This window comes from Pygocentrus nattereri, chromosome 8 (genome assembly GCF_015220715.1).
Source record: "Pygocentrus nattereri isolate fPygNat1 chromosome 8, fPygNat1.pri, whole genome shotgun sequence".
Lineage (NCBI taxonomy): Eukaryota > Metazoa > Chordata > Actinopteri > Characiformes > Serrasalmidae > Pygocentrus > Pygocentrus nattereri.
The window spans coordinates 19,899,501-19,911,693 of NC_051218.1; the positions used below are offsets into that span (position 1 = coordinate 19,899,501).

Genomic DNA, 12,193 nt, shown 5'->3' on the forward strand with positions numbered 1-12,193 from the left:
TTAAACAAAAAACTGATGGTAAATCACAACATTTCCATGACAGTCTTTAACTAGTCGAGACCTGAGGTTAGAAACACTGTGGTAGTGTATTTGGTATTTAGGTTTTGGTGGCATGGCGCTCATGGCAAATGGCAGAAAACAGAAAACAGACTCACTATTTACATGGCCATATTTACAGTGAAGACAGCACAGTTAGACACAGAGAAAACACTGGGCCGGCAGATATATCATGCTTCAAGCTTCTGCTTTAAAAACACTGCAGACATTTAAAGCTTTTGGTTACCCTCTGAAAACGCTCCTCACTGCTGCAGACTGTGGAATGATGGTGTTTAAGAATCAAAACTTGATCAGGCTTATTTTAGCTGATACCTGATACAGTCATGTTTGAATGCATGTCCCTAATATCTAAAATCTAATACTTCTAATAGTAAAAAATCAATTTTATGACCAGAAATTTTCAATATCCATTTTAAAACTTTATAATCCTTTTCAAAGATCTGTATTAACCCTGTGATAGCTCATGGGTACAACATTAGATTAAGAAACTGTAAAGCATAACTTTAGTTTCAAATATCATACTTGAGTTAAAAATGTTGAATGCTCCAATAAACTGAAAATTGAAACATTAACATATCAACATAAGCCACATGTTCAACCAGTCCTTATTTTTTTGCTGTGTTAAAAAAAATATATGTATTGTATTGCTGCAAAGATATCTTGAAATGAAATCTTCACTGAAGTCAAAATATCTAATACTTCCCATTTTGAGATGAACTTCTTCTATTACTGTTAAAGTTGATCACACTTTTATGAAACACTTTAAGTTACCACCAGTATGAAAAGTGCTCTATAGATAAAGATATTATTATTAATGTTATTCACTTATTAGTCTAGTATTAAACTATTAATTATTAATATATAGCAAATTCTTTTATTTCACTAAATGACAAGAAAACAGACTAATAAATGAATAAAAAAACCACACAAATAAAACATCTACAAAGAAGTTGAATGGCCTTATTAATATTCTTTAAAAACAACACAGTGAGAAAATGAGATATACTGACTAGGTTTAAAATGTTTTCACTTGCCACTATATAATCTCTTGAGTGTGCTGACATCACCTGTATAATTAATTAATTTGTGCAACACAAATTGCTGAAAATTGCACACCATGCACTTAGCACACCATCTCCTACATTCTACCAGAGCTTATTGCTTCTTCTGAAAACGGTTGAAATAAAAAAGCTGAATTTTTAGTACAAAGCTGAAGGACAGCAGTTTGGTGAGAGTTACTGACGACATCTATTTATAGCAGAGATTTCTGACAAATGCACCCCGTGTTTACCTGACCTTTAAAACTAGCTAACTAAATCGGCAGAGCTGAACCATAGCAATTGTTATGGTTAAGGTGAAAGACGCTTCTTATAGATAAAGTCAACCAAAGTACGATGATTCATCTCAACAAATGCTTTCACTACATGCTGTGGAAAACGCTGCAAAAGGTTGCAGGGTGAGGTGCAATTTGAACACACACTGAAATGTAAAAAACTGTGCCTTCTGCCTCCATCAGCAGAACCGCATCTATAGATATCCTGTTGGGTTAATGCTGGCTTCCTGTGTGTATGAAGCTTGCTTTGACAACTTGCTGCGGAGAGTTACTCATTTTAAGTGGAAGGGAAAAGTCAAAGGAACTTGGCTTTTAGATCGATGTGCAAACGCATGCAGGAAGTGTGTCACAGTCACCATGCTGCACAAAGAATACCGGTACATTTCAGTCATGTATGACAAAGAGGGCCATCAAACTCAAATCTGCTGGTGTTGAATAAAAAGAGAATTTTAGCAGGTACTTTAGGAGGCTCAATTTCACCATTCAGTTCTAGCGTAGCAGCTGCAAGATAGTGAAAGAACGGTGGTACCACCTGGTGGTGGATTCTTGCCATTACATTCAAGGGGGAGCTTCGGCACACACTCCAGAGCTCATTTGCAGGATATGTGAATTATTTTTTACAATTGTCTGCACTGACTGATATTTCTAATAAACAAAATCAATTTCAGCATTTAAAGCAATGGTTGGGCCAAAATTGTAATCCACAAAAAAATTCCCCTTCAGCTCAAATGCAGCTGATCATCTAAGACATGTTTAATGTCTAAACCTTGTTCAGCACTGGAGTTAGCAGGCTAATGTAGCTAAGTAAAGGAGGCTTATAGAGATCAGATACCACTGCATGCCCACACACTCAAAGTGTTACGGTGTTATGTTAAATAAACTCAAACAGACTTTGTGTTTTCTATTTCACTGTATGACATACTGTTACCTATAAAACAAACGTGTGTCATGTTGCTAAAAACATTAGTAACAGTTACCTTAGAATGACACAATGTCAATAAGCATATAAGCGAGATTACTTAACAGGAAATTACACTCATCTTTCAAAATTTCATCCTAATTCGATCATTAAGATATAAAACTCATTTAGAGTGGGTTGATGTGGAACTGTGCACTGTAGAGAAATTCAGGCTGATTCACTCTTCTGAAGCAGAGTTTGTGTCTTTGTGACATTGCATCTTTTTCATTTAGCCCCGTTGGTTGGGATACAAGTGCTCTGCTATTCTTAAATTTTCCACAATTTGACCCACCTTTGCATGAAAAATGAAGCACTTAACATCTATGTGCATCACAGTCAAAGCAATAATAATAAACCTTAATTCATATCTGATTCTTTTTGACTGATTTGTCAAATGGACTGTTACTAATAAGGTTGCTGATGCTACATGATCCACGATCCATGCAGCAAAATTAAAGCCATTGTTACACTATTCGTTTTTTGTTGCTGTGCTGTGGTGTGCTGTGGTGAAGTTGAAAAAAAATTCTTTTGAGTAGTACTTTGCCTTTTTATGCCCTGCATAACAATGTCTCAGGCATCAGGCAGCCTACTCATAACTGTTTTCTATAATAATTTTCTGTAATGTAGCTTTTAGAAGCATCAAGTGCTTCAGACAGCTGGTTCCCATCACCACAACTTACAACAGTGCATTGGTAGATTTTTCCAGAATGGTGCTTTTCACGTCAAACCACCCTCACTAACTTTGTTTACATCTCAATGATCGACTTATGCAGCAATGTCAAAAAGTTTTTGCCATTCCCATTTAACAATGCAATATGGTTTGAGGCAAATGTGTGACTTACGCAAGCAGTTTCCATGATGCAATTTGACTGTAAGCTTCCAGTTCTTGTTAACTCTAATGCCACACTAAAAAGGCACACTGGTTCACTGATTATGTTTAATGGAAGGAAGGAAATAAATTTAAAATTCACTTCACAGTCACTTTAAAAACAAACCTGACCATGATAACATGGCTGTTCTCATTTTCTTTGCTTACTGCCCCAGCATCAGTTTAGTGTGAAGGCACCAACCTGTGATCAGTGAGCACACAGACTGCAGAGGGGTGGCTGGAACAGTAGGACAGGTACAAGATTCTGATCTGGCACATCAGGTTCAAGTAACAGCCGCCCAGACGCTGCTGACCCTCTGGCATCCTGAGGGACAAACGAATAGATACAGATGAGAGAGGAAGATGTTAGCGATCTTGAACAGACTATAATCCACTAATCTTACAATAAATAATATTAATACAATAAGTAATGATTTTATGCATGTGAAGGTGTTTGTTAACCATTTCCAAACCTCTCCTCAAAGTAGCTCAATATTATTTGTAGTTATCATCCAACACCTGGTTAAATCAAGTGTGCTGGTGATGGAAACAAATCCATGTGTTGAATATGTGGTGTTTTTACAAGCACACTTACTGCAAAAATAAGTGGTTTTAAATAATGTGTTTATGTGCAAGACTTTTGCACACTGATCTGAGTAATGCAGAAGTGTTCCAGGACAATATCTGTGAAAAGCTGCTCTTGTATATTTTGAGTTGAATATATGGCATTGCAATTTAAAAGCAAACCTCCTAGGTACATTAATTAACAAATGTTTAGCAAATTGTTTAAAAAAATCATTTTTTTGTCCTTTTCTTGCAAAACATAAACCAGAGGTTGGCTTTCTGGCCATTTCCAAAACAGCTCTTGCTCTACATTTAGCTAGTGATGAAGTGGCCTTATTTATAAACTAGTGATGTCGAAGTTAACACGTTATGTGTTAACATGATGTCTTTTAAGGCCATTAGCACATTTTCCAGCTACAAATTGGGCCTCTTAATAAAAAAAGTTCTTTCCAACTACTGCTAAGGTGAATTTGTTTCTCACTAAAGTGCATCCAGTCTGAAGTATAATTTACAAGCAAAAGACACCCCTGGTGCTGGCAACGTCAGTAATATCAGTAACATTAGCACTGTTTGAGCCAATGTGTTACGTAATTATTTTAATTGTTTCACAGCTCTAGCATAAACATGTTTGTTACATATTAGCTGGAACATTAGTGCATCACTACATATGTATTAAATATACTTTTAAACATAACACCAAACCAATATAGATAGATATTTTCTGAAAACAACTGCTGATGTTGCATGAGGTATTTATACAGCATCTAAAAAAACAAAGCAAAACAAGCTCTACTCTGTAACAAAGTCAACGTGAATCAAAAATCAGAAAAGATTTTAGCTCTGCGTTGTGACAAATCTCAGAGAAACATAGTATGAGGAAGGGTCTCAGAGCTAGCTGAAGGTGGGGACACAACGTTATGGTTTAATATTATTTTGGTGCACAGCAACGACCATTGAAATAACAAAGTAACAAAAAACAAAAAAAAAAAAAAAGGACCACTTCGATTTCTGGTTGACTGTCTTAATCTAATCATAGGTATAAGGTACTAAAATACAATATAACAAAGTCTTCACAATCCAAAATCAACAAATGTTCTCTTAACAGACATGTCAGCTTAAGCCTTCTTCAATCTTTTTTAATTAATTGTATGTGCAGGTACATTTTTATTGTGCATCCCTTCTTATACAGAAATATTATGCACTTACTTTGCACATTCCTCCAAAGCCACACAGAGTCCTTGTTGGAAAGTGAGTATTTCCTCCAAGTTCCCACACAGGTTGCTGCTGTCTGCATTGGAGAGCCTGCACAGTGAGTGAATTCAGGGTTTTTATTAACTAAAAATCCTCAAATGGAAAAAGCGTACATATCAAAGGGCTTGTGATGCACTGATTAATGGAGCTCTTGCTTACTTGTCGCTGGCCTGTAGAGGGCGCAGGTAGCAGGTGAGCACACTCTGCAGCTCCTTTACAAATTCACGCTCGTGCTCCAGGATGTCCTGCACCACCTGAGACAAAACCATAACCAATGTCACAAGCACAGGGTCTACCCCTACCATCCCACAAACCCCTTGCATATGAACCAACGTTCTTTGCTGAGCTGAGGGAACTCACCACATTGTAGTAATTTTTGGTCAGCTGAGGAACGTCGAACCCTTTCACAGCTTTAGGCGAGATTGGTTTTTCTGCAAAGCAGAAATGACACAAACGAGAACACAGCATTTAAGATATAAAGAGGAAATACTATTACAAAGAATAGTGTCACTGTGATAAGGTTACCTGAAATAAGTAAATGGCTGAATAATCACATGGAAGATAAGAGGGGTGAGCAAATGTATTTTCAGACTAATCTCAAAGCAAAAGAATTACTATCCACAGCTAAGATACGTTCACTTGTTTTTAAACAAGATTTTCAACAATATTCAACAATTTTCAATTTTCAACAATATAATGAAATTTATCAGTCTCCATTTTTGTTGAATTTTATTTTTCTATCATTTGGAGCTGTCCCTTATTTTGCAGCTATTGGTGAGAACATTTCATGATGTATGGACAGATGGAAGTGCTCCAGAATCACTTGGTTAAGACATTAATTTCCATTAAATGTTAAAACATTTTTGCCTTCTCCTGTAAAGTTACAATTTTTCGACAAAGATGTTTTCCTTCACACAGCAACAATATTTTAATGGACATGGTCCATTAAATGGACTGCTTACTCACCACATGGCTTGACCTCTCTAACATAGTTGCTGGGGAACCAGCCGGTCTTGCCGTTGAGATTACCCTCCCACCAGCCACCCTCCTCCTGGCGTGTGACGTGAATTAGCTCGCCCTTTTTGAAGGACAGCTCATCCTCGTTGTTTTGCTTGAAGTTGAAGCGCGCCTTCACTACCAGCTGGGTTCCCCCTCCATTCTCCGACATCTCCTGCCCCAAAAACACAGAGGAAGATCGATCAGTTACAGTGCTGTGAAAAAGTACTTGCCCCCACCTGATTTCTTATATTTTTTACTAATTGGTTACATTTAAATTTTTCAGATCATCCAATTAATTTTGATGTAAGATAAGACAACACAAGTAAACAAAAAACACAGCATTTAAATGATAATTCCATTTACTGAAGATAAAGATTTATTAAAAACCTATATCACCCATGTGAGAAACTAATGGCCCCCCTTGAGTATAACTTCCCATTTCAGGTCTTGTCCCAGCATCTCAATGGTATTTAAGTCAGCAACTTGGCTCAGTCACTCCAAAACCTTAGTATCGTTTCTTTTGAGCCATTCAGAGGTGAACTTGCTTGCATGCTTTAGATCATTGTCCTGCTGCATAACCCAACTGCACGTGAGCTTTAGGTCACAAACTGATGAGCAGACTTTCTCCTTCAGGATTTTCTGAGTCTCCTTCAGACTTCAGGATTTTCTGAGAGAAAACAGAATTTCTGGTTCCATCAATTATGACAAGTCGTCCAGCAGCAAACAGTCACAGACCACCATACTACCACCACCATGTTTGACTGTTGGTATGACATTCTTATGGTGGAATGTGTTGTTTGCTTTATGCTACATGTTACGGGACCCAAGGTCGTCCTTTGACTCATCAGTCCACAGAACATTATCCCAAAAATCTTGGGATTCATGTACGTTTTTGGCAAATGTGAGATGAGCCTCATACTGGGAAGGGGGCAAATACTTTTAACAGCACTATTACTCGTGGCAGTCACTGCTGCTGACAAAAACATGCTGTTAAATTGGACTAATTAACTCTCACCCACTGCAATAAGCAGAGATACTCTACTAAACGTGATTTTATTTGAAGCTACAGCTGCGTTTGTAAGGTACAAGAGAAGGTACTTTGTTAAGAAATGTTATTGTGTGTAGAGCCGTTTTACAGGTCAAATGCATGTAAGATTTTTTACTTTTTTGCCAGATCTGATATTTATTGACATCAAAACAAACAAAAAATGTGAAAATGTAAAGCTTTCAAAACACAGCATGAATGTAATTTGTTATTTACGTTTGTAACTGTTACATGTAAAAATAAAACAAAAATGGTAAAAACTGTAAAAGCCAATTGAAACTTCTCAAATATGCTTTCTTCAGCAATCCTTAAGGCTATGTAATAGTGCTCAAATATCTTACCACTGCTTTTGATTGTCGCCGCAAGGACTTGTTAGACTTCAAGTTGGATGACGAGGAGGTCGACAGGTTAGGAGCAGAAGAACTGGGTGGTGGACATGACCTGTCAGTACCACGATCTAGTGGAAATGGGAGAAAATGAGACCAGTCTTTTAATAGCACTAGGGATACACTGAAATAACAACCAACAACAAAGTATCACAATATAATACCTAACATTTTAAATGGTAATTAAAATGAGAACCAGTTGTTTAAATACTGCTGTTCTCCTTCACTCTCCTGTCAGCTAAGACACATTCAAACAGTTTGAGCAGCATCGAGTAAATAGTAAATGCTGACCATATGGAACTATTTCATGCTTTCTGATGGGAATGGTGATGAAAGATTTATAAACTCTTTATGCTGAACATAAGGAGGGTGAATAACACTCAAGAACTTCTTTGCTACATTATTGATGGCATTTGAAAACAGCAAAACATAAGCAGGAAGAAAAGGTGCCATCAGTGGTCTTAGTTTTTTAAATGAAGATAAAATAACAATAACAACAGTGCAAAAGTGTCAAGTACATATAACTAAAAATTTATGTAACTCATTTCATTTGACCATAACCAACAGTTCACTGTTACAAACAAGAAACATTTATAATGACAATGACGACGACGACAACGATGACAACAATGCCAACAAAAAAGACCTTTGAACTTCTTCTTCTTCTTCTTCTTTCGGCTGCTCCCTTTAGGGGTCACCACAGCGGATCATCTGCCTCCATCTTGCCCTATCCACTGCCTCCTCTACTTTTACATCAACCATCTCCATGTCCAGCTTCACTACATCCATAAACCTTCTCTGAGGTCTACCTCTTCTCCTTCTGCCCACCAGCTCCATCTCCAACATTCTTTGACCAATATATCCACTATTCCTCCTCAACACATGACCAAACCATCTCAACCTGGCCTCTCTGGCTTTATCTCCAAACTGCTCCACCTTCACTGTCCCTCTGATCTGCTCATTTCTAATCTTGTCCAGCCTTGTTAATCCCAACAAAAATCTCAGTATCTTCATCTCTGCCACCTCCAGCTCAGCCTCCTGTCTTTTAGACAGAGCCACAGTCTCCAAACCATACATCATAGCAGGACGCACTACTGTCTTGTAAACCTTCCCTTTCACTCTTGCTGCTATCCTTCTGTCACACATCAGCCCTGACACCCGTCTCCACCCACTCCATCCTGCCTGCACCCTCTTCTTCACCTCTTTTCTACACTGTCCATTGCTCTGGATGGTTGACCCAAGATATTTGAAGTCATCCACCTTTACGACCTCTACTCCTTGCATCTTCACCTTTCCACCTGCCTCCCTCTCATTCACACACATGTATTCCGTCTTGTCTCTACTGACCTTCATTCCTCTGCTCTCCAGTGCAAACCTCCACCTCTCCAGATTCTCTTCCATCTGCTCTCTACTCTCACCACAGATTACAATGTCATCTGCAAACATCATGGTCCATGGAGCCTCCTGCCTGACCTCATCTGTCAACCTTTCCATCAGCATTGCAAACAAGAAGGTGCTCAAAGCTGATCCCTGATGTAACTCTACCTTCACCTTGAAACCATTTGTCACTCCAACTGCACACCTCACCACTGTCTCACTATCCTCATACATGTCCTGCATCACCCTAACATACTTTTCAGCTACACCTGACTTCCTCATACAGTACCACAGTTCCTGTCTTGGCACCCTATCATATGCCACAAAGACACAATGTAGCTCCTTCTGACCTTCTCTATACTTCTCTAGCAACACTCTCAACACAAAAATTGCATCTGTGGTACTCTTTCTGGGCATGAAACCAAACTGCTGCTCACTGATCTGGACCTCTCACCTTAGCCTTGCTTCAACAACTCTTTCCCATACCTTCATGGTGTGGCTCATCAATGCATAAAAAAACTGCCCAGGCTAAGCATGTAACTAAAACCAATAAAAACATGGGGCATAAAACTCCAAAGGTATGGTAAAAATCACTTCGGCAGCAAGAAATATACCATGTTTACACCGCCAAAACTATAAAAGTTAGGAGCATTCATAAAACCAAAAGACAAATACAATCAGTTGCTGTGTCGGTCAGTGTGCAGTCTGACAACTCTTTGTTCCCATTTCCTTTTAACCGAAAGCATTACGGGCGCGATCTTATCAACACCCCTGGGACATGTAGCACAGATGTTACAGTGGCCTCATATCACTTATGCTCTCTCTAAACACTCCTCCAGCTCTTTTTCCTTCTTGCTGTGTGTTTCCCAAAATTGACACGATAGCTTTACCCATCACACACTACCCAGGGTTCTAGGGTAAGCCCTTTGCCAAGAAGCACTGGGAACCTGATTTAAAAATAAACAGGAAGGGATCTGGAGCACAATCAACATTACAAAACACATTGTGTGCAATTCCACATTTCAGAGAGGTCTCTGAAGTCCCATAACTTACATAGTGCAGCTTTAATTACAATATAGACCAAGACGTTTTGAAAACTGAATGACACATAATATTTCTCACTAAAATTCTCAACGGCACTCATCACTAGCCATCACTAGCTAGGCAAGCGTGCAGGCTGCTGTCCAATGCTTTTTAATTTCAAACATCTCTGACGCTGTGATCATTACAGCATAACTACAAACTCTACAAAAAGCACTTTGCTCTCATTTTAAATGAATTAAATGCTGCATTCAGGAGATTTTTCCTGCTGCATAAGAAGGCTATTTAGCTGCTGTTGTCTGTTTATATGCCAGTGCACAAAATTGCATTTGGCTTTAATTTGATGTTTGACAGTGTTGTATTACCTATTAACATTGGGCAGCTCACTGTAAGTAGCATAGCTGAGGCTAGTATTGGCTGTTTCTGTGATGCCACTGTGTAGCACACAGCAAAACAAACTTTTTAACCCATTCTACATTCCTTCAAAGGCAAAAGACGGCAGTCTTACGGAACACCAGCAGTTCATAACAAAGTTTGGACTTGCAGATTAGTTTTTAGCAAGTTAATTAGGCTTTGTATGACAATATCAATAAGCCAATAGGCCAGTTTTCTCATCATATCCTCTAAATATCCTAGCATTCAAGGTCAGTGGCATGCATCATTGAAAGAAAGAAAGGAAGGGGGGAAAAAAAAAAAAAAAAAAAAAATAAATAAATAAAAAAATCACACACATGGTGTACTCACACATAGTGAACAGGCAGCTCTGAATGCTGTGCTCAAAATCTGTTCTCGCCCAAGTCAAAATTCTGGTCACAAATGTAAGCATTTTGTTTGCCACATACAACCCTGCTGCCTGTCAGCAGCTTAAAAAAAAAGACTTTTAAAATATGCTTTGAACAACAGTTTGGGAAAGAAAATGATCAAATCATTATTTAGAGAAAAACAGCTCCTCATACTATGTTAACAAAACATTTGCAGGTAAAATCAGGCAAGGCGTCTTCAAAATGTTAATAGGTATTGCACATCTATGTACAACCAAAAAAATAGCCACAAAATAACACAGGCTGATTTATGCAACCTGACCTTAACTGACAGATTACAAATTCAGTGACCACAACAAACATTTACTCACAGGCGCTTCCAAAAACACCCTGCATAGCAGAAGTCACAGTTCCCCTCTCATTCCCACAGTCCTGAAAACCACAGCGTGGACTGCATGATGATCACGGGCACAGCACAGTCACAGAGTAATCATGAAGACGTGCTCTCTCTCACTGTCTGTTCTGGTGCAGCAGCAGGTTAGCTGCCCTGCGCCCTGAACAGAACTCAGCTCTGCGGGGGCCACTGAGGCTCAACCTGCTCCAGCAACACGATCATATTATAGGCTTCACATTGGGCCCTTTCCCAGCACCCACACCACCAAATCTGTGTGTGAAGACGGTCCAACCACTCCTTAGCCAAGACAGTAAAGAACTGAGACGAGGTTGCAAGACTCGTAAGAGGGTGTGGATGCTGCAACATGAAGCTGAGGCAAAATAACCAACCCCAAGCAAACAAAAAAAAAAAAAAAACCCATGAGGTTTTGCTGAAATCACTGTGACACACACCATCCAGTAGCTTATTGCTAAGCATATATTGGAAAAGTATACTGAAATTTAAAAAGCTAATGTCATGGAAAAAAAATTCTTTGCTTTCTGTGGGGTGGGTGGTTGGGGGTTGAGGTATTACCAATATGCCTTTGTCTTTTCTGAGCATCTCTCATTTACCTTCATTCACAGAAACCACTGTCAATGATCAACTCTAAGCATCCAAGTGCATTATATAGCAATACATTGATTCATTAAGTAACTACATAATGATTCTTTTTAAATAACTGAATCCAATTAATGTGTTTCGTGTGTGTATTTACATAGTAAGCATGAGAGGGAGTGTGTTATCACATAACCTCACATGTTCTTTTGCCATATATATATATATATATATATATATATATATAACAGTGCTTCAAATAAAAAAAAAAGAAGCAAAGAAGCCTTTAATATAGCATCACATGTACTTCAACATGGACAATTCCAAAAAGTATTTGACACAGCACTAAAACTGTTGCGATATCAGGTTCAGGTTTAGCAGTTTTTACCAGATTAACCCGAAGGTCACGTAATTTCAACCAGTCTAAAGTTTTTCACAATCCATCTTGTTTGACAGATTAAACCATTTGTTTCTGCCTAACTTTAGGTTGTTTTGTTGTTCTGCAGTTGCCAACAGAGAAGCTTGCTTAGAGCAATGAAAGGGTTCAGAATTTGATGTAGGCCTG

The 12,193-nt window shown here is 38.4% G+C and overlaps 1 protein-coding gene across 4 annotated transcripts in view; it reads right to left on the reverse strand.

Annotated features, from left to right (window-relative positions):
* arhgef6 (Rac/Cdc42 guanine nucleotide exchange factor (GEF) 6) overlaps window positions 1–12,193 on the reverse strand; it is a 46,310-nt gene that overhangs the window by 17,994 nt on the left and 16,123 nt on the right. For 3 of the 4 annotated variants that reach the window (XM_017707102.2, XM_017707101.2, XM_017707104.2), the window contains 6 exons: window positions 7,417–7,532; window positions 5,998–6,202; window positions 5,392–5,462; window positions 5,191–5,285; window positions 4,987–5,082; window positions 3,419–3,541 (listed from right to left, as the gene is read on the reverse strand). In XM_017707102.2, the coding sequence (XP_017562591.1) occupies window positions 3,419–3,541; window positions 4,987–5,082; window positions 5,191–5,285; window positions 5,392–5,462; window positions 5,998–6,202; window positions 7,417–7,532 (706 nt within the window). Of the gene's footprint in view, window positions 1–3,418; window positions 3,542–4,986; window positions 5,083–5,190; window positions 5,286–5,391; window positions 5,463–5,997; window positions 6,203–7,416; window positions 7,533–11,011; window positions 11,165–12,193 lie in introns of those variants that run through there. The other variant, XM_017707103.2, reaches the window with a different exon arrangement.